This window comes from Cyprinodon tularosa, unplaced genomic scaffold (assembly GCF_016077235.1).
Source record: "Cyprinodon tularosa strain WSP-4 unplaced genomic scaffold, ASM1607723v1 ctg880, whole genome shotgun sequence".
Lineage (NCBI taxonomy): Eukaryota > Metazoa > Chordata > Actinopteri > Cyprinodontiformes > Cyprinodontidae > Cyprinodon > Cyprinodon tularosa.
The window spans coordinates 145,332-168,498 of NW_024039652.1; the positions used below are offsets into that span (position 1 = coordinate 145,332).

The 23,167-nt window shown below is 37.3% G+C and overlaps 2 protein-coding genes across 2 annotated transcripts; both read left to right on the forward strand.

Annotated features, from left to right (window-relative positions):
* The first annotated feature begins 4,268 nt into the window (after positions 1 to 4,268).
* p2rx4b (purinergic receptor P2X, ligand-gated ion channel, 4b) lies at positions 4,269 to 12,332 on the forward strand. Its single transcript, XM_038273653.1, has 12 exons — positions 4,269 to 4,423; positions 4,513 to 4,660; positions 4,745 to 4,816; positions 6,954 to 7,026; positions 7,100 to 7,196; positions 7,281 to 7,361; positions 7,459 to 7,600; positions 8,748 to 8,884; positions 8,959 to 9,052; positions 9,138 to 9,203; positions 9,281 to 9,385; positions 12,194 to 12,332. Exons 1-12 carry the CDS (start codon positions 4,281 to 4,283, stop codon positions 12,224 to 12,226), a joined length of 1,191 nt encoding a protein of 396 aa, XP_038129581.1. The 5' UTR covers positions 4,269 to 4,280; the 3' UTR covers positions 12,227 to 12,332.
* Positions 12,333 to 15,969: 3,637 nt separating this feature from the next.
* gucd1 (guanylyl cyclase domain containing 1) lies at positions 15,970 to 23,158 on the forward strand. Its single transcript, XM_038273656.1, has 6 exons — positions 15,970 to 16,303; positions 16,410 to 16,494; positions 16,659 to 16,824; positions 16,911 to 17,002; positions 20,014 to 20,255; positions 22,119 to 23,158. Exons 1-6 carry the CDS (start codon positions 16,297 to 16,299, stop codon positions 22,208 to 22,210), a joined length of 684 nt encoding a protein of 227 aa, XP_038129584.1. The 5' UTR covers positions 15,970 to 16,296; the 3' UTR covers positions 22,211 to 23,158.
* Positions 23,159 to 23,167: the final 9 nt, after the last annotated feature.

A 23,167-nucleotide genomic window follows, 5' to 3' on the forward strand; every position in this document is an offset into this window, starting at 1 on the left:
GTGTTAAACATCTGTAGCTGATCTTTATTGTCTGTATTAATATGTCAACAGGATGTTCATAAGCAGAAGCAACTTGAAAGCTTGTTGGTACTAAAATATTGTTCTGGAGATGTTTTGTTGTTTGTGGAGGTAGAATCTGTTTGTATGACCTGAGCTGTTTTCTATAGACTCGGTATCAGATGTACAGTTGGACCAAAATAACATTGTCTTTTTTCTTTGGTCATGGCATTTAAAGTTCTCAGTGAAAATATTAAATGCGTTAATATGAAATACAAATAAAGGTATGAGCATTATCACTTTTAAACATTTCATTTTTCTTTTCAGTGATATTGTGAGGGTGTTTTTTTTTAATCCCTGGTAAAGGAGTTTAAGAAAAAAATACTGAAATAAAAAGTAAGCAAATCTCACACTGGACCCGAGGTGGGTAGTACAGTTATATTTACTCAGTTCCATTTACTTGAGTATCTGCTTTACTGCACATTTTTTCTTAAATAATATCTTAAAGCACTCACATATATACTAATACCTGAGTAAAATGTTTGGCTACATACATCATTTGGGAATTGCGAAGAACAAGCCTTTTTCTTTTTAAGTGTTCCATGCAAAGACACACAGTCACCATTTTTGTTAAAATCTGTTTTTTTTTTTTTTTTGTACAGAAGCTTACTTGAACCTACCATATCATAATGGTCAAATTTATACACAGTAAAGTATAAATATTGCCACTGGGAGATTCATGAATTTAATATTTATTAGAAAACTGGTTTGGAAAAGTGTTTATTCGCCCTAAAATGTATATTTTTTCCAATAACAATATTTGTTTTAATCATTTTATTATAGTCTTTAAAATACCAGACGTTACATATGACATTTAATTTTAGTCTTTTTTTTCTTAACTTTAAGTACCTGGTGTGATGGATGAGTTACTCAGTACTTAGGTAGCCTTAAACCAAATACTTTTTACTCATGTGAGTAAAAATATGATTAAGTAGTTTTATTCGTGAGTCAGTTTTTGGGCACTCTATCCACCTCTGCACTAAACAGTGCAAACAATTTTAACCTAACATCTGAGTACAGTCAATCAAATAGGGAAAAAATCTGTGTACCTGGAAAAGATAAGATTTCTGATATCAGGTTCCTGAAGGTCAAACATGCTAGAAGAGCTGACTTTGACCTCCTTACACAATCTTTCCTGGGTCCCCTTTTTCCCCTCCTGTCTACAGCTCAGCTCTGACAAGGGAGGGATCTACCTTAGCATTTTGTGTTGATTGTCTTTATCTTTTCAGAATAAGTTTTTTTTTTAAATAAAAATTACGGTGTTTAAAAAAGCCAAATGTTCCAGGTTCCCAGGGCTTTTAAATAGAAACAGGCCCAAAGTATAACACAGGTTCTACTTTGTAGTGATCATGTGCTGGATTATCATATTTACCTTAAGCCAAACCCAGCTGGACTATTCTAAAAACCTCAGTCTCATCTGACAAAAGCATATTTCCAGCTTATTTTATATATCACAATAAATATCAAATATTAAAGATGCATTTTTTTCTGCCCTGGCCATTATGAGCTAAATATACTGGTTGAAATTACTGCTGAAATAAATTATTGGAGGATTTGGTAATCATAATAAATCTTAGTTTAACTAAATATTACAGTATTGTAGTTATTGAGTCTTACGTCAGGGAAAAACCCTGAATAAGGTAAAAGCTCCAGCTAGTGGTCAATATGGAATCATGTAAAATCTTATATATACTTTGCTGTTTTTTGTGCTGCAAAACTTTCTGATACTTTTGATTAAATACATTTAATCTTTTTTTTTTTTCTGATCTAGTGGTTACCCTTTAAAAATCAGCTTTCAATTTCATACAAACATTAATATTAATAATAAGTAATAGATCTATCTGCAAAGTACACTAAGAGTTTCTTTTACATTATTATCTGAGATCAGTTTAATCCTCTCCAGATGAAGTGACTGACTAAAGGTTCTGCATTCAAAATCAGAGAGTTCAGAGTCATCCAGGTTTTTGTCTTCAAGAAATGTATTCTATGAAATGGGTTAGCTTCAACAGGATTTATGGACAAATAAAGCTCAAACAAATGAAATTAAACAGTCTTATCAGTTTAGCAGTGGAAATTAATCCAATAATGTCTGATAATTCTACTAATTGGAAGCATATAAGTACAATATCTTAAGAATAAATGATCAACAGGAGGGTTTGCAGGTAGAGCACTAAATAACAGTTTTATCAGGTCAAACTGTTCAGGGCAAGAAATTATAAGATGTACATTATAAGATTATGTTCTGTAAAAATTGGAAAATGTCGTCTGTCTTTGGGGTCAAAGTGTTAATTGGTTTTAAAACTGCTCTTAGAGAGGTTATATGCCAAGCACAGAGAAAAAGTTTAGAGAACAATTCTTTTTTCTTTGATAGGGACACATACCTAAAAATAATCTGATGCCTGCATCACAGTGTTTTCTAGTAATGGGTAATTCGAAACCCCTCTACTGAAGAGGTCAGAGGATCTGTTTTTACATGCTTTTGTTAAGTGAATGGATCTACATGCATGAAGGTGCTATTAACATGTTAAGCATAAAGAAACATACCAGTCGAGCCAAGCATGTCTACATTAATGGTCTTAAAATATTTCCCCCATGCTGCCATATGGACTTGTAGACCTCAAGATGCAGCTGTTTGCTGCAGCTCTCTAACCAACATTTTTTTACATCCTCATCCAGCTTAATAAAACAGCCTCTAGGTGAGATCAGGGAAGCAAAAAGTTCTTAAAAACTAGGATCAACTTCAAAATGCTAAGTGATAACAAGGGAAAACCTCAGTAAAAGGGGAATTAGTTTTCATGATTTTTTTTTCTACTTTTAAACAACAGACTGGGCAGCATCAATATGTATAAGCTTAAGCTGTAATTTAGTGTGCTGATCTGTGGGCAGGCTTGGTGTTTCACTGTACAGTATCAGAAGTTTACATGTAAATGTGGGGGGACTGGGGAGTCATTTTTAGAATGGTTTTATTGTATATGCTGTACTTACCCAAGTATCTACGGAGGAGACGAGAGGTGCAGCCTTCCTTTTGCATGTTTGAGAGACAGCCTTGCTCTCCGGTCATGGGTGGCTTCCAGAGGAACATAGTTCACATGTTATACAATGAGTTTTATGCAGGGTGCTCAAATGCTGCATGCATTGTTTTGCATAGGGGATGTGTAACACATGGAAGGTCGGAATGGCACAACTAAAGTGCTGATGTATGTAATTTCCATTATTTGGCTTTGATGGAAGATGACTGCCAGGGTATGCAAAGCTCTCAACACTTTCTAGTTCATTGTTTTCACTGGAAATCTTTGTGGTTGGCAGGCGTGATAAAAGAGTTGGGGTTCCTTTTTGATGCGTTTATGCTGTGCAGCTACTGGCATCATAATCACCAGCTTGATTAGAATGGTGATGGTTTGACCTTTATTCCTGAATCTATCAATATCTAGAAGTTTGATTTACATCCGGCATACCCAGAGAGAACCCATACATGCACAGGGAGAACAACTCCATGCAGAAAGACCCCGGGCCAGGAATGGATCCTGGATCATGGATCCTTCTTGCTGCTAGACAGCAGTGCTAGCCACTGCCCTGTGCAGCCATACCTGATTTATAAAATGTAAATAATAAAGGCATTTTTTCAAGAGTAAACCAGTTTAATAAGCCAGGGATATACCAGGGCTTTTGAAACTATAATTAATATAATGTATGTGTCTTCTAAATATAAGAAGTGGTTTATTCTGCAGGATCCCTTTGAAATCTTAGAAACGTTTAATTCTGCTTCACTTTAATGTAAAAGTATGACATTACAATATTATATATTTTTAAGAGCTGAAAAGAAATTCCTCTCCAGTCAATGACAATTTTCATAAAAAAAAAAATTATAATTTGCCTTTTTTTGTTTTTGTTTAATTGCAGAATTTGACTTAAAATTTTACCTTTACGCCTTCCATATTTCCTATTTTTCCTCGAAAACCTTTTCTGCATTAAAACAGTTTCACTGCCAAAGCAGAAAATTAGAATTAGTGATGTTTTATTTTTCCAAACATCTGTTTCTCAAAGGTTTTAGCACAGTTAGAGATAAAGAGGCAAATGTAACAAGTCCCGTTTAAACACACCTGACACTCCGCTGTTAGGCGTATATGTCTCCAGCCGATATTATTTGAATATAAAGATTTGAATAAAGGGAGCAATTGTCCGTTTATCATGATGCTCACTTCATTATTGTATGTTGTGCAACCATGAGCAAGTCGACAGGCTGCTGCCAGGACTTTCTACATTATGTCTTTGACTATGAAACACCAAAAACTCTGGTTATTCCCAGCATACGTGTAGGATTTGTCTTCAGGTTCACACAGTTCTTGGTGGTGCTGTATGTGGTCGGGTGAGTACAAAAAAATAAATAAAAATAAAAGATAAAGTTTGAATGCTTTTTAAGAGCCTGGACAATCTGAGTCTTCCTGCCTGCTGCAGGTATGTGTGTGTGGTGCAGAAAGCCTACCAGGAGACAGACTCTGTCAGTAGTTCTGTCACCACAAAGGTGAAAGGCTTTGCTTACACCAACATATCTGATATGGAGCCTCGTTTCTGGGATGTGGCAGATTACATTATCCCCCCTCAGGTATTTTTTTAATTTGTATGATTCTGTCAAATATATGACTAGGAAATAATTGTGTGAATAAAACCTTGAACCTCTGTACAACAGGGAGATAATTCCTTCTTTGTGTTGACAAACATAATAATGACCCCCGGGCAAACGCAGTCACGCTGTGCTGAGGTAAGAACATGATGTGTGTTTTTTCTAACTGAGCCATTATCATTAATCTGATTCAGGAGAACACTGTAAGTGTCTGCTCATTTAACCCCTTTTAGCACTGTGGATACTCTCTTTATTATCATAGGCATGATCTACTTTAAGCTTTTATATATTTTTTTTCCAAAGCAAATTTATTCCTATTTAAACTGACTGGCCATTTTAGGTGATTGTGGTCTGGATATGTGAAAGTGCAGTGCAGCTTTCCCAGACAGTCATGTTCTGGTAACCTGTGCTACCCTATCAAGTTTTGCCACCATGGCTCTCACTCTGAAAGACACGACAGCCATGCAAAACATCAATTTAAGCATGAAAAGTAGTGATATACGGTTATAATAGACAGTTTAGTGCCTCCGGGTGTTGATGAAGCAAACCACACAATCAAGGAACTGTTAAAGGGTTTGCAAATGTCAGCCTAAATACAGCATAAATTTAACATTTTAAGTCAACATCAGAATTTCATGTCTTTACAAAATACATCGTGTCACATTATGATGGACTAAGCCCAATGGGGTAACGACACAACAATAGGCTCATAAGCAACATTATCTGGGTGGGCCCCATATGACGTATAACAACCCCTCCCCACACTCCACCACCCCCACCGCTGCTGCCATAGACTTCATCATTTCATCACCCTTCATCTTCACTAGACATGGATATACTTTAGTATATTCTACAGCAAAATGACTCTTATAGGGCTACCTTGAGTTTCACAGCCCCCCTCCTCACCCACACTCTCTCCATTCATCCACTGGCCGCAATCTTTACTCACTGTTGCAGTAACGTCCACCTCTCCCTCTTCGATTCCTTGAAAGAACGTGTTTGTTTTGGGAAGTTTTTTTCTGTTCTTCCAGCAGCTATTCTTTGCTTTTGCTTTTCTGGAATCCTCTTAAATACCTCTTTTTGGTTTCCATCATCGCTAACACATTGTACATAACAGTTATGCGTTTAATCTATGCTCTGGGTTACCCATAATTCCAAGTTGTAGTGTAAGAAATAAAATACTCACATACATTGTTCTTTTAAGATCTTTATTGCGGTTTGAAAAATATTATATGAGTGTCTTTTTTACCAACTGTCTAATGAATTATGTACAATTATTAACATAGTAGTTAAAAGCACCACTGTTTGCTTTGCTATTGGTGTCGTGTGTAAACGGCTCACCATCATGTCGAAATCTGCCATGTGTTGGGGTATAATATGATCCAGTCATATTTTGAAGCATCAATAGAGGTTATAGAGGAATTTTTTGCACCATTACATCTGCAAAGAGACGTCCTAGTCCAAAATTGTGTAGGGGGCCTACCAGGTGTCAGTGACGGGACCCCTAAGCAACTGCATACTCTGCTTACAGATAGTTATGCCATTGGCTAAGCCAACTGGATTATTTTACCTTTAGGAGATGTGGGTGGGAAATCCTGATAAGCTAAAACATCACATCATAACATGTCTCTTGGGTTTAAATTTATATTGACACAATAAAAATGGACAATTTGGTAAATGTCCTCTGCTTACATAACATTTTGGTCAAGTCGGGAGACTTGATTGATACCTCCACCTTCCCCTGCTTCATCCGTCAGGGTCACTGCGGGGCCAGTATCTATCTCCACTAGTATATGTACACCCTGGACAGGTCGCTAGGTTGTTGCAGACGATTGGGACTGTTAGAAAATCTATATATATATATATATATATATATATATATATATATATATATATATATATATATATATATATATATATATATATATATATATATAGAGAGAGAGAGAGAGAGAGAGAGAGAGAGAGAGAGAGAGAGAGAGAGAGAGAGAGAGAGAGAGAGAGAGAAAGATTGTGTGCACATTTATTTTTTTCTTTAAAATGTGTTGTGTTGGTTTTTTGTTGTTTGTTTCTTGGGGGGTTTTCGAACAATTTCCTGAACTTTCTGCTGACCTGAGAATTCAACAAAAAGTCAGTGCTTAATGTCAAAACTTGAAGTTTAACTACTTTTGTTCCCCTGGTTAAAGGAATGAAAATGGATAAAGTTATTTGTGTTAATGTAAAAAGCAGTGTCTAAAAACCTCTTAAGCATTAACCTTACAGATTTCTCTTCCAGCTTCCAAACCCTTCAACTATCTGTGCAGATGACTGTGACTGCATCGAGGGATACAATGATCCTCGAGGCAATGGTAAGTCTTTGTCCAAAATCTGCCTTCATACAGCAGCTTTAAATGGTACAACATGATAATTTGTCCCCCTCAGGCATTCGGACAGGGCTGTGCGAAAACTATTCCTCTACTGTCAAGACCTGTGAAGTCCTCTCATGGTGTCCTCTTGAAATAGACACTAACCTACCTAAGTAAGAAAAAAAGCAAAGATGCAGTATTTGAAGGACTTATAGTATTTAGATTAGGCTTGACATGCTGTCTTTACTGTCTGACAGGCGTGCACTCCTGGCTGCAGCTGAAAACTTCACTGTGTTGATCAAAAACAGCATTACATACCCAAAGTTCAACTTTCACATGTCAGTATACTGCCTTGTTATGTAAAAAAAAAAACAGAGAGTAAGCAGCCAGCTTAATTGAGAGTGATATTATAAATGAGTTTCTTCCCTTCTCCAGGAGAAACATACTTCCCCACATTAACTCTTCGTACTTGAAGACATGCGAGTTCAGTCGTGAAACAGACCCTGACTGCCCCATATTCCGCCTCAGGCACATTCTTGCAGAGGCGGGAGAGGATTTTCAGGACATGGCTGTAAAGGTAAAAAAAAAATGTTGACATTAGGCTAACTTGCATTCATTCATTCCTGTTGAGTTTGTTTTTACATTTTGTCACTTTTTAACATCAAACTTCAACAGATAGAGATGGAAATTCATTAGAAAGAATAGACCAACACAAAATATGGCATATGTGTGACACAAAGGGAAAAGGAATGTGTTTTTTAGCAAATAAAAGTCTGAAGAGTTAAGCATACTTTTAAATTGTTCCTCATTTACTCCAATGCATCTAAATGAAATGCAGCTCAAAGGTCTTCAGAAATCACCAGATTATTAAACAGTCTACCTGTTTGCATGAAATGCTCGGTTTAAATGCAACTGTTCTGTCAAAGCATTAGACAATTGTTACATGGTAAGGACCAAGGATTACATCGGACAGGTTAGAATCTGGTATAATTGCAATCGTATGGACAGCTTGGAAAAAACAAATGTAGCAAATATAGCAAATGCATTTAAAAGGGGGCTCCATTCAAAAAAAAAAAAGAGTGACACTTGTTCTATTTTGAAAAGTAAAGCCAGTCGATGTTAGAGAGAGATTAGTGAAATACAGGACATTGCAAAAGACCTGAGACTGTAGGGAGATTCTGCTTCCAGAGGAATTTTGAACATGCATCCAGAGCTACACTAGAATGGTTGACATCAAACAATGATTTATTCATACAACATTTTTTACATCCCCTCCATCCAGTGTCGCTTAGCTTAAGCTATTTTTCAAACATAAATGGGCAAAAATCTAAATATGCTATATGCCAACAAGTCCAGCTGTTATTGCTACAAAAGGTTAAATGAAAAGGAATTGGTTCTGGAAGACTGTAAATAAAGTTTTTAGAATTTTCAATCAATCAATTTTGGAATTTTGCTTTTAATTCACAAGTAGGCACGATGTAATGCATAATGAAATGTACATTTTTCAGAGGTTTTCATAGGTAAGAAAAAAGTCTATAACTTTGCTTTCTGTTTACAATTATACACACTTTGTCTTGTTGTGTTGTAAAATATTTGACATTGAAGTTTATTTGTTTTACTGTGACCAAATGTGAGAAGATTCAAGGATTGTGAACATGCACTATTGGTATATAACTATTAAATGCAGTTTTTTTTTTTTACTTGCTGCCGTGCGTGTTTCATAGGGGGGTGTCTTTGGTATTATTATTGACTGGAGCAGTGACCTGGACTGGTGTGCAGGGAAATGTTACCCCAAATACACCTTCCGCAGGCTGGACAACAAAAACCCAATTAATAATGTAGCCCCTGGGTATAACTTCAGGTAATCTAGTTTTACAAACTCTTTTTAGGAAATAATAAAGATGGATAAAATACTAATAAAGCCTCTTTCTTTAGATATGCAAAGTACTACAAATCACCAAATGGAGAAGAAACCAGAACATTAATCAAAGCCTATGGGATCCGTTTTGACGTCATCGTATTTGGAACTGTGAGGCCTCCAGTTTATACTACCATTTATTTAAAACAATGTGTGTTTACAGTTAGCTGATTTAAAAGGATGTGAATTCTTGCAGGCAGGAAAATTTGGAATTGTACCAACAATAGTGAACTTGGGTGCAGCTCTTTCTTTTCTGAGTTTGGTGAGTAGATATGTATGCTATTGCTCCCAAAAGCATACAATAAAGAGCATTTTTTTATGCATTATATTGCGTTTTAGGTTCCCATTGTTGCAGACTGGTTTATGTTAACCTGCATGAAGAAAAGACACCTTTACAGCAAACAGAAAGTAACGTATCTGGTTGAAGAACCTGAAACTGAATCAGTAAGTAGCATCATTGTTCACTAGTGTGCTTCAACAAATTGAAGCCTGTAATTAACAAAAAAAAGAAGAGGTAAAGATTTCCTAATGAAGTACCCAATCTATAATAGTGCTTAACTATTTAATTTTTTTTTTTTTTTTTTTTAAAAAAAAAAAAAAAAAAATTAAATAACCATGTTAAACTTCAGATGCACAGTTCAAAGCAATGTGCCATGCCATGTGAAGTGTATACACTGGGTAACATCATGGATACTAGATGGATTTCAAGTAAAGAAAAATTTTACATAAACAATTTTTCTATTAGAAAGTTTTGAAAATAGCTTCTATTAACTCAACAAAATGGCTGACACTTTGATGAACTACTACAGGAAACTAATTAGGAACTAATGGGTAGTTAACCTAGAATTTACACAGGCATATGTAAAAAGTACTTACCGGGGAACACCCAGTCCAGTTTTATTATGGGACTACTGCTTAGTTAGCTGAAAAACACAGCGTAATAAATAAGGAACTAATGTGTACTTAAAACAAATAGTGACTAATCATAGGCTAACCCACTGTGGGCTGCCACTGTGCAGTGCCCAGGGACAATGGCATAACGACACAACAATAAACCAGTAAGCAACATTATCTGGGTGGGCCCTATATGAAGTACAACATGTGATAAAGGTTCAGGATACGTTGACAGTTCCATAAATCGGCCAAAAAAGATACAATTATGCAATTCTCAGTAGTATGTGACAGACATGGGCAATGTGGAGTCAACAAGTCATCTCCATGTCATGTATTTAATCTACCCAGCCAATTAACCAGGTGAGTCCAATCTGCACAGGTTAATTCACGGTGAAGATTGGACTCACCTGCTTCAGTGGCTGGGTAGAACAAATACATGACATGGAGATGACTTGTTGACTCCACATTGCCCATGTCTGGTATATGATCACACATCACACACTGAAAAATAGTGACTGAGCACCTTGAATGGAACCATTGGTGACAGCGCACCACCACATGTTTACCAAAACAAGCCATCTGGCTAGCTTGAGCTACACAGCCCCCCCTCCTAAACCACGCTCTCTCCATTCTTCTCCTGGTCAAAATCTTTACTCACTATAGCAGCAACGTCCACCTCTTCCTCTGCGATTCTTTGAAAGAACGTGTTTAATCTAGGGAGTTTTTTTCCGTTCTTCCAGCAGCTCTTCTTTCCTTTTTCTTTTCTGGTACCTCTTTTTGGTATCCATTGTCGCTAACAAATTGTACGTAACAGATATAGTATTGATCTACGCTCTGGGTTACCCATAATTTCAAGTCGTAGTGTAAAAATAAAATTCTCAAATACATCGTTCTTTTAAGATCTTTATTGCATTTTGAAGCATATTATATGAGTATTTTTTTTACCAACCGTCTAATGAACTATACACAGTTATTAATATAGTAGTTAAAAGTACCACTCTCTGCTTTGCTATTGGTGTCGTGTTTAAACGGCTCACCATCATGTTGGAATCTGGCATGTGTTGCAGTATAAATACGATCCGGTGCGGTCAGTCACTTCAGGATCAGGTGGGCTTAAGAGGATTTTTTCGCACCATTACATCTGCAAAGAGACATCCTATTTTACATTTGCGTAGGGGACCGACCAGGTGTCAGTGATGGAGGCCCCTAAGAGGTTGTGGGCCCGTAAGTAACTGCTGTTTCTGCTTACCGATATTTACACCATTGCCAAGGGAGCAAGGGGGGTTAATGGTCTTGCTCAGAAAGCCAGAGTCGCAGTCTGTGGGAGTGGGTTTCAAACTCTAGAGGCAAACCACTAGGCCGCCACTCCCCAATGATTAGAACTTTAGTAACTACTTGGTATGATACCTGACTCCATGAAGTCCATAATACAAAAGGCAAAAATGTAGTACTGAGTTAGTGATAGCTTTAAGATGATGGCAGTAAAACAAACATAAAATTGATCATATCTTTCATCAAAATGTATACAAAAGAGAGAACCAAATATATTAGTTATTGACAGAAAACATATTTCTAGTAAACTGTCACCTCACATTTGCAGAGTTTATTCAGGACTAACATGGAGAATTTCTACTCTGTTTTTCTCTTAAGTGCTCTATTAACGAGAACAAGTTCCTTATTAAGTGCTCTTTGGATTCCTTGGTAACTACCCCTTAAGTTCCTAATTAGTTACCCTTTGTTTCCTTGGTAACTGCACATTAGTTGCTGGTTATTTACTCTTTATTTCCTTGGTAACTATGCAGTAGTCCCATACTAAGGCTGGGCTGAGTGTTCCCCGGTAAGTACTGGTTAACTCCCCTTAAGTTCCGGATTAGCTCCCTGGAGTCCTGTGTTAGCAACTAAGTTGTAATTTTCTTTTGAAACCCCATTTACAGTCAGCATCCCTACAAAGGAATAGATAAACTTAATATATAGTGTGTTTAATGTGATTTTTGTAGGTAGAATAAAATAGAAAATTCCTTACTGTCCCATAATGGGGAAATTCTGGTGTATAGTCACAAATATGGACCTTAGCAAAATGTATAAGAATAACATAATAGTAAAGAGTTAAATGATAAACAATAAAATACTGTACTGTAAAGTGTTTCAATAATATAAAAACTGTGCATCTGGAGAATAAATAACCAATATAGAGCTATGGACATTTTTTGCAGTAATAGATATTTGAAAAAAACAGCAATTTTAACATCCTGTTAATTCTTTACAACCACAGATTAGATACAGGTATTTTAGTGTCAATAATTAAGATTAATGCAATGTTAACATCTTGCTACTTTATTTTTTTCCCCCCTTTGCCAGACTTCAATAGGTACAATGTATGGAACCCAGTAACGGACTGGAGTCAACATGAGACGAAGTTATCTACGTAGAATTTCAACACTGTCCTAGTTAGACTCTTGTAATCCTTAAATAAAACTGTTAATGTGTGTAAATGGAAGACCTTTGTTTGAGTTATGCTTTGAATAGAGATGAAGCGATACAGTTTTTTTAGGCCGATACTGATTATGCTCAAACCAGCCTAACCTATCCCTAATATTTACTAGCTTTTTCTCCGAGCTAATTTATAAAGCCAATATTGTTGTTTATTCCTCTAATTACATGATACATCTGAACGCATGCATGTATGGTTTGATGCAGATACAAGAAAAATATGCCAATACTGGCCAAAAATATCACCCAGCCTTTTTATGGTTTTACAGCTAGTCTAAAGACCGAAGTCTCATGGATGGTACTTGGGCTTCCTTTAACCCTTTAAAGCCCGATCCAAGAATAAAACAAAACAGAATTTTTTTTTTTTTTTTTTGTTTGAAGTCCTTATTTGGCCTTTTAACAAAATATGTAAAAAGAAAAAACAGAAAAACATTTTTGATATTAATAATTTATTACTATGCGATAAGTCAAGATTATTTTTTGTGTAGTATTCTGCCCTCTGTTATCAGGTATATCTGATTGTGTATAATAGGATTTTGAGAAAAGTTTTTACCATTAAATCATGTAAAAGGTGCCAGACGCAAAACATTTCAGAAACCGTATGTATCAAATATGATACATTTGGCATTACAGGGTTAAAGACACAGAAAACCATAAGTACAGAACATAAGTATTTCAGCTGTTGGGTTTTCTGCTAATATAAGTTAGCAAAGGTGCAGCTAAGTAAATATAATAAAATATAATATAATCATCATTGTAGAATACAAGGTGACTGCAGGTTGTACTAGCTTTGCTAGATTTTTTTTTCTTTAGTTTCTCTGCTTGTGGATCAAAACTTTTATTTTTGTCCTTTTTGGATAAATGTTATGATGCGTAACCACAGCAACCATACTAACCTGATTTATTTTTTTACACCCGGTAGCAGCTAATTAACATCTATAAAGTTAAAATAATGCATCAACTACTTCCACAAGTACCAGCTGAGTTGAAAAGGAAGCGCTGGGGATGCAGAGCTGGAGAAACGAGACGACAGACGAGCAAAAGATTTAATCCACCTCTTCCATCACTCATCATGGAAACAAGTTAGAAGAACTCTGAGCCCTAGAAAGGACCCAGCCAGAATATCAGCAATGCAGCAATGTCTGCTTTATTGAAATGTGGCTGCAGGATCATAACTCAGACTTCAGCATCTCTCTTCCAGACTTTCTGACCATACGACCAAACAGGGATTTAAAGAAAACTGGAAAATACAAAGGAGATTGGTTGGCAGTCCTTGTGAACAACAGATGAGGCCATCCAGGACATGTTACTGTGAAGATATGTCATCATTGCATATCACCATTGCAACCAACCAATGATTGATTGTGGAAAGACGGCCTGGTGGTTAGGGCATAGATTTGGAATCCTGAGTTTCTGCGATCAAGCCTCACTCCCTCAGACTGCCACTTTGGCTCCCTTAGCAAAGACCCTTAATCCCACACTGCTCCCCGGGCGATGCACAATGGCAGCCTACTACCCCCCGAGGGAATGGGTTAAATGCAGAGAGTTAATTTGGTAACTCTGTACTTGTGACAGTTTGACATACAAAACCTGGAAAAACTAGTGGCTGTTGATTTTTGATGGTGGCAGCAGTGACACCATCATTTTGAATTGTAATGCTGGTATATTAACCAAAAACTGAATACAAAAACGTAGCAGAAATCATTAACAATTTACTACAAACAAAGAGGACTAGATAAAGAATGTTTGATCTTTTATTAAATAGTATTTAGATTTTATAGGTGACAATTTGTCAGCTAGGAATATTCTCTAAAGATAAAGAACATTGCTATATCTATTTAATGTATATATTATGTAGAACCAAAAATCCATTTAAGTTGCACTAATGTCTAAATATGCCCATAGGTTTATCAGCAAGAGCCCTAATGAAAAAATCTTTTGTGTCTTCAGTGATTTATTTGGAAAAAATAAATGTTCACGTTAATTTTCCTGTTACTTTACTTTGACCACTATATGTGTACCATAAGATGTTTTTGGCACCTTTCAGGTTTCAGCCACCCCTCAGTTCACTTTGGTCCCTGCCTGACCACCCACATGAAAATTTTCTTGAGCCGCCACTGATTATTTGCCAAGAGAGTTCAGCAGTGTTCTGTTAATAACCGTTTATATTCCACCTTCTGCCTCTGCCGACACTGCAAAACAACAGCCAAATGCTTTTGTGGCAATAATGCTACATTCAGACCGCAAGCAGCAGAGACAGCAGAATCAGCTAGTTTACATGCAATAAATACCTTAGTGATCCCCTGAAAACAAACTAGACTTGAGACACAACTGTAAAGCTGTCTACAAGAAGGGATAGAGCTGTTTTCATCAGAAGCTAAAATCCTTCAATGTTTGTAGCGACATGCTACATATCTTCCATAAGTCTGTTGTGGAGAGTGTGGTCTCTTCTTCTATCTGCTGGTGTGAAAGCATAAGAGCAAATTACTTTAAAAAGCTTAACAAGCAAATAAAAAAGGTCAGCTGTTCTAGGAACTCCTCTAGAACCTCTGGAGAGGAATTAAAAATGGGGAATTGTTCATGGAGTGAAGAAGATTGTTGACAACAATGAGCATCCTCTTCAGAAGACGTTTAAGCAACGGAGTCTCCTCAATGTGAGGCTTCTCCAGATCTGGTGCAAGACAGACGCCTACAGAACATTCTTCCTTCCTACAGCTATCAACACCTATAGCAACTGAAAAAAAGCCCATATGAGCTGCTGCAACATTTAATTTCCCTTTGGGATTAATCAGATATTTTTTAATTGAATTGAATTGAAGTTAGCAGAGGTGCAGCCAAGAAGGCACAGCTTTAATTGAGCCTCCTCTTCATTTTTGCAGTGTATGTGCTGGAGGTTCTGCTAATATTAATTCAAGATGTCAACTTTCACCTTCAGAAAGATTGTAGGATTGAATATCCGCCTGGCATTTCTCTGCATGCTGTTGCTTCTGTGGGTTTTAGCTTTGTTACTCCCTCTGTCACTGTGTGTATTTTTTTTCCTTCAGATATATTTAATTTTACTCTTTAATATGATAAATAATAATTATCATTATTGTTATTATTATTATCATCTTATAACAAAGAGGAATATTTTGATCGCTCTTACAGCTGGTGTGGGTGTGAATGATTAAAGGGAAACCTTTCTCAAAAATGAGAGCATATGGCTCCTATGTGCTGGATTTGATTGGCATGTGTGCAGGAAAAGAGAGCAATTAGATTACACAGTTCTCTGAAATCAAGCCTTATTTTTTTTACCTGACTTCAAAGTTTGAAAACCAGGGTTATACGAAGCCACACCGCACAGGGGCAGCATTGTGCTGACAGACAAAGTAAGTCAAAAGAAGGAGCTTCAGAATAAGTCAGCAACCAGCTGAGAAGAAAGCTACCAACCAAGTGGAGAGATATATATTTTAGAATAAATAAATGAATAGATTATGGGTAATAGTAACAAAGAAAACACAAACATTGAATCTAAAAGGAATATTGGAAAACGGAGGGATCGCTTAAAATAATTTGATTAAAAAAGTAAAGTATGTTAGGTTGGTGGAGGGATAGATTTTACACTCTTGTACTGTAGGGGGCGGTATACATCTATGTACCAGTAGCGAGCCAACATCAACCAAAGACGAAGAAGAGGAAACAGCTGAGAAGTGAGGCTAAACAAAGACAGAAATAACGGAAGTTTCTCATTGGTTTACGTCTGTAGTTGATGCCTTTTTTTGTTTTCCAGAAGTTTGCGTTGTAGCTCGTTTTGGTTTCTAAGCAGCGGGCATGTCAGCTGTGTTAAATTGGGAGCTAAGCTAACAGCTGGATAGCTCTGTTCTTTTAACTTGTTAGCCCTGATGAGGGTAGCTAACTACGCCCTCAGAGTGGTAAACAAGGCTCCCCATCTCACCCTGTGTTAGCTGGCCTCTTTACAACAGCACAACAGAATGACAGGTGAGAGGAATACACCCGATGGCAACCTGTTCTGATATGAAATGAGCTTCAGATTTAAATTTCTGATCTGGCTGTGAAAGTGAATTAAAATGTTTTAATGTCTCAGAGGATGCCATCCTGCTGAAAGTACCCGTTATTCGGCAGCGGTACCACTGGGACTGTGGCTTAGCTTGCTCCAGGATGGTTCTGAAGTAAGTACAAAAGTAAAATAATTTCTCCATCTTATGCTCCACCGAAAACAGAGATCAAATGTAAAAACGCTAGAAAGGTGTTTCCCCTTAAACTGACACCCACTAAGAATATCCATTGAAATAAGATCAGGGATCCTCAGTGAAACCCGGGTTTTGTCTGACAGGTATCTGCACCCTGTGAGTGAGGAGGAGTTTGTCAGAGCTTGCCGTGAGCTGCAGCTGACAGAGAGTGTGTGGACCATTGACCTGGCCTACCTCATGTGCCATCTGGGAGTCAAACACTGCTTTTGCACACAGACTCTAGGCGTAGATAAAGGCTTCAAAAATCAGGTATGCTAAATGACTCAAGCTTGCCACATCCTTACTTAAAATCCCTGTACTCTGCATGGTTGAATGACTTTTGATATTATTTACAGTCCTTCTATAAGAAGCATTTTGACACAGAAGAAGACAGAGTAAACAGACTCTTCCTTAAAGCAGAAAGCAAAGGTGTGGTAGTAAAGAAATGGTAAGTTTCCTGTTTAGTTGTGTGATTCCAACCAGAGATGAAATTAGAGATTTCCTTGCAGTTGTAATTTTGTATGGATGTGACCCACTGATTCAGATTTTAATCTTTTCAATTATTCGGCTCTACACAAAGCACTAAAATCAGTTCCTTTCCCTTTTTTGGAATAAATAAAAAAATGACTTTTTTGTACTGTTTAAGTGTTTTTAACAGTGATACATAGGGATGTGTAAAAGCAAAGCATTTTTAAAGGAATAGAGAAGCCAAAACATGATTAGCCTTCATTTTCTACTCACCCCCATGCTGAACAACACTCTGGAGTACTTTTTTGATATCTCAAATGCATCTGGAGATCTGGGAGGCTTCTTGCTGTCTGCTGACATTCAAATAATGGAGGTCTATGGTGCCCGAGGCAGAAAGGTCCATAAAAGTCCACAAAAAACGTGTCAATATTCCTTCATACTGCTCGTCCAATGTATTCCAAGTGTCCTGAGTGGGTAGCGTCCATAATTTACTCGAAACGAAGTCATTTAGAATGTTTTTAGAGCATAAACAGTAGTGTATAGGATTTCCTAAAAGCAAGGGGAGGCAAGAAGCCTCCCAGATCTCCAGATGCATTTGAGATATCAAAAAAGTACTCCAGAGTGTTGTTCAGCATGGGGGTGAGTAGAAAATGAAGGCTAATCATGTTTTGGCTGTACTATTCCTTTAAGATGGACTACAACTCACTGTTTTCATCTTTTCATTATATGGAATGCCTCAAAATGTCAAGGTATTTATTATAATTAAATTAATTTGTATAAATTAAAATACACTAGTTTTGCCCACGCTTTATCCTAAAATATTCAATGGCTTGTCTAACCAACATAAAAAAATGGACCATATATTCAAGAAATTGTCCATAACTATGCAGGTATCGAATAAACAATATTGTCATGATTGATCTTTAATTATCTATATGTGGTGTAATAATCACACCATGTTAGAGCACAACCATCCTCTAACATGGTTGGCTTCACCAATCTTCATCATGCGTTGGGTGAAGTTGATTTCACTAATTTTTCTAAATAATAGCACATTAGAGAGCTGACATTGTAAAGGGGTAAAGTCACATTATATGTCTAAACAAAAAACAAGAAAAATGTTTTATCACGATAGAATAAGGCTTTATATACCAGGTATCCATGCTGATAGTGTTTTGATGGTGTCTTTTAAGCCTAAATAGAATTCTAGCACCAGGCACTATGAGCTGACATAAACAAACAAGCTGCCATCTGCGGGCAGAACTACCAAAAACCCAGATGGTGGTATTGCGTATGCGGGCGTACACTGTATGATTTTTTTTTTTGCCCTTTTTGGGCCGAATTTCCAGTTGAATTTTTTGATCAGGCTGACTTTCAGCCTGTTCTCTCCGGGTACTTCAGCTTCCTCCCACAGTCCAAAAACATGACTGTTAGGTTAATTGGCTTCTCTAAATTCTCCTGAGGTGTGAGTGTGTGCCTGAATGGTTGTTTGTCCTGTTTGGGGGTAGGGGGGGGATCAGCCTCTCACGACCACCTCCTGTTCAGGAATCATAAGGTCTGGAGAAAATCAAACATGCTTGACATTCAGTTGACCGTCATGGATAAATCGCTCAGTGGCCATGCGCAAACAAGGATTCTTCCTCTTCTTCTTCTTCTTCTTACCTCCTCAGACGAAAACACAGAAGCATTGCTGTGGTGCCAGTGAAATGGAGTTCTTTCTGAAAAATTGACAGACCGTAGTAGCAATGGGTGCTCAAGGCGACGATGTATTTGGACGTTTGCTTTATCTGAATACGTCGTTGCCTTTTCTTTTTCGGCCTTTCAACACAAAATTGCACAAATTGCCAAGGCAGCGCGTTTCACTCTAGCGAGCTTCAAATTCCTCTTCTACCCATTTGGCTTCCTTATAGACGAGTCCGTGTAGCGACGTCTCACTGTGGAGCTGAGTCCAAAGTGTTTTTCAGTTGTACAGTGTCAGCAGGTAGATCGCATCAGAGCGTCGTCAGCAGGTAGATCGCATCGGAGCGTCGTCAGCAGGTAGATCGCATCAGAGCGTCGTCAGCAGGTAGATCGCATCAGAGCGTCGGGTCGCACAGTGTGAGAACGTACATCGTGAGCTGTGAACTTTTAAACCTTGCAGTTTAGTCGTACAGTGTGAGCTGTAGCTGCGTGCAGCAATTGAAGAAAATCGTACAGTGGCTTAAAATGTTCTGGAGGAGCAACAGCTTGACGTGGTCAAAGACCAACTAATATTAAATATAGAAACTGTTATGAACTTAGACTATAGAGACAAAGTATAGCATTGCTCTCACTAGTGTCATTATTAATAAGGGCACGTGGATCCATCTGCTTCCCTGTGATGCCTGAAGTCCTCTGCAGCTTTAGTTACCGTTTCAGTGAACTTCAGTGTTCCTTCCATATTCCAAGCATTATTTAAGTATTATTTCTCCTGGGATCAAATATGTTATGCATTTTTTACACACAATTTTAGACTTTTTTTCCCCCTCATTATTTGTGTAACTGTACTGGAAGGTGCTAACTGGCTTAGCCCATTGTTTTCTTGCTTACACCATGCACACATGCGCAATATTATCAGACCTTCAATTAAGCACTGTTATATACATAAATGGCTTTATTTACTAACGTATTAAGTAGGAAAAAAACACACGTAAAACACAACAATAACAAATAATATGCCAGCTGGACATTGCGATCTTTCAGGAAAACTTTGTATGCACTCAGAGTGGGCTGCTGGAGTAATTAATTAAAAAATGCCACATAACGTGACTATGCCCCTTTAAACTGTCCTGATCATCATAGAGTAGAACTTGGGGCACATAACATGGTTGGCATTTCTAACTCTGTGTTCTTTAGACAGTTGTAAACAGTCGTCAGCTTCTTTAATTTCCCATCCCTGTCTTTTTTGTTGTTGTTGTTGTTGTTTTTTTATTACTATCAATAAAGGAAATGATGCTCCTTTTGTTTTTATAGTTCAGTGACAGTCCAGGAAGTCCAGTCCCATCTAGAGCAGGGTCACGTGGCCATAGTGCTGGTCAACGCCGTTGTCCTGATGTGCGAGTCATGTTCTTCCCCTGTCAAATACTGCTGCTTCCTACCTGTGGGACAGAAGTGTTTCTGCCGGAAGCCAGAGTACCAGGGTCACTTTGTGGTTGTGTGCGGCTTCAACAGGACCTCTGGCTGTATCTTCTACAACAATCCAGCATATGACGACCGTGAGTAGTCTTGTTTGTCCATTGGCATAAGTCGACACTGAACCGCGGTTTGACGGTTTCAGATTTTAATGACAGTTACAACAAGCAATGTCTTGGTTCATATAACCACTGCACCTTGTCCACTTTTTGCAAACACTCCTGCTCACTCTTTGGATTTGATCATCCTTTAAAAGGCTCCTTAGTAAACCAGAAAGCTGGTCTTAAAACCCTGTGAGGCCTGTGTATGAAGTACTAATAAAAGTTTGGTTCACCAATTTATGCAAACTTTCTAATCATTACACCATTGCCAAATCTGAGTTTTAAGTAATGTAGAGTATGTGAAAATGGTGGGAAAAAGTTTTCCAATGATATATGTAATAATAAAAATGCTAATTTCAATAAATTATCTTTTTTTTTTTTTATGAATAGAAAAACTATGTAAATTTTTTAATTTGCAGATTTTCATTTTGATTTTGCATTTATAGACAGTTATCATTTCTCCCTTTTTTCCAGTTTCAAGGCCAGCCTTAGGTTGTTTGTTTTATTATTGCTTTTTTCTGTTTGGTTACTGACTAATAACCTGGATCCTATTTTGTTGTTTGTTCTCTGAACGTTTTGTTGTTGCTTCATCAAAATAAACTCCAACAACGGAAACGAAACACTGTAGTTCCTGTAGGTGCATATAAAGTTAGTAGAATGCAATTTTATATTACTGCCATTAAGGGCGAATGTCTTCCAAAAAGTGCTCAAAAAAGTCAATTTTTTTGTTGGTTTCTTGAAAACTAGTAGTCAGTAAAAGTGTAACCTACATGTTGCAGTTGTACCCAGTGTTTATCTGTTAAATCTTGCAAAGAATAAGCATATCATTTACTTACTCTGGCTAACAGCTAAAAAGGGATGTTTGTTATGAAGCCAATTTGATATCTTTTTGGGATGCTGTTATTGTGGACTCATATATTTTCTGATTCTTCTTATCTAATACAACAAAAAAGCTTCCAAGAAATTATCGTGTATAAATCAACACTTTATAAAAAAAAAAAAAAACACTCGCAGACAAATGTTTCCAGGCAGTGTCAAAGATCTGAGAATGGTAAATCTCATTATGTCAATTAGGCATATAAACTTTGTTTTATTTATTTATTTATTTATAAATGTCTTTAAAAGCAAAAGTTGTTTCAGTGACAATCAGCACCCCAAAAATTAAAGCTATTGTGCGTAATTTTCAGCAACATCTAATAGTTAGACTGTCGTGACATAAAACGCTGTTCCCTCTTCTCTCCCTCCAACAATACGGAGGCTGTCATGGTAAAGAAGGGCTTCCAACACGTCCGCCATACAGTGCCATAGGGGGGTGTTATTAGAGTTAGAGCTGTGCACTTGTGCTCTGAGATGGTTGCAAGTACCCGGTCCGATCCCCACGGCCTCCACTCTGGGTTCCTGAGCAGGACCTTTAACCCCACTCTGCTCCCAGGGCGCCACACAATGGCAGCCCAAGCCCACTGCTCCCCAAGGGGAGGGGTTAAATGCAGATATAAATTTCTCCAATGTGAGATCAATAAATTTAAATTATTATTATAACCTTTCTTGTCTGGTGATGACGAGGTTTGTTTACATCAGAGATCAGGATTTCTGGAGCCGATCACCAAAATCAGTATCTGCTTCAAGATTCAAGCATCAGATCCATACATTCTTCAAAACTGTTTACGAAGATAATTTTGTAAATAGTATGTATTATATGTACCATTTGTCAGTAAACTTATTAACTTATTACATTTCTAGGGGGAAGAAATCTTCAAAGTTTTATGTTACATTTTAAGCTTGTTAAATTACAGTTTATTTTTAATTAGCAGGGACCTCGAGTAAATCTCCTTGTGTTTTATCTAGGGGTGTGCTGCACCAGCGTCAGTAACTTCGAAGAGGCCAGACGGAGCTATGGAACAGACGAGGATATCCTGCTTGTCTTCAAACAGAGCTGATGGACAGCAAAGATGATCTTGGATTTTATCAATACACCATCAAATGACAGCAGTGTTTGGTTTTATCGCCACAAGCTCAGCATTTTACCCCGATGGATGTAAATGTTCACTTCATAAAAGAAGACAAAACTACTCAAACGTTCTCATCTAAGACGGATTATTTTTCTACTCCACTGCATTAGTTCATATGAATTGTACTGTATTTACTGTCTTAGCCTGTAGCTGTTTATGATGGATCCATTGAGCAGCTAAACTCAGAGGAATATTAAACTTATTCACCTTTGGATGAATTTGGGGAAACTTGGCTTTGAATGTGAATAACCAGGGAGGACGTGGACATTATTCAGGGTCTACCATAACGACTTACAGTGTTGTGCATTTAATCTTTTTGTTGTGTTCAGCTACTCATCTTTGCCCCCCCCAAATCTGTGGAAAGATCCAAACTTCCTTTACATTCAAAAGATCTAAGGGCAGGGAACCAGACAGCAGCAGTGTTGTGATCATCTCAGGTAATCAAAGCTCTGAAGCTCGCCAGCGCTGGACCAATGCAATATTCTGTCTGCCGGACTCTGAACACGGAGAAACAAGTTTGTCAGTTCCACTCAATCGAGGAGAAACAACTAAAAGAAAACTTTCTGTCTGATGCTGCAGAATGGATGGATACGCTGTTGCTAATATGGGTTACATTAAACTCTAGGCTAATTTTCTCCTTCCCTTTTGGTTTTATTTTTATTTAAGTTGTGGGAATGTATACATCCTTGCACTACATTTTTCATACCACCCTCGGTTGTGTTATTTAAAAGAAAATCTTTTTCTAGCGCTGCAATTTGTCACTGCCGTCTCGTTTTGCTCTGATGAAAACAAATGACACATTTTAAACCCCAATCTTTATTTTTTTTATAATAGAACTGCATTTATTATAAGCTGTAATTAAAAAAAATGAACATATTCAGCATC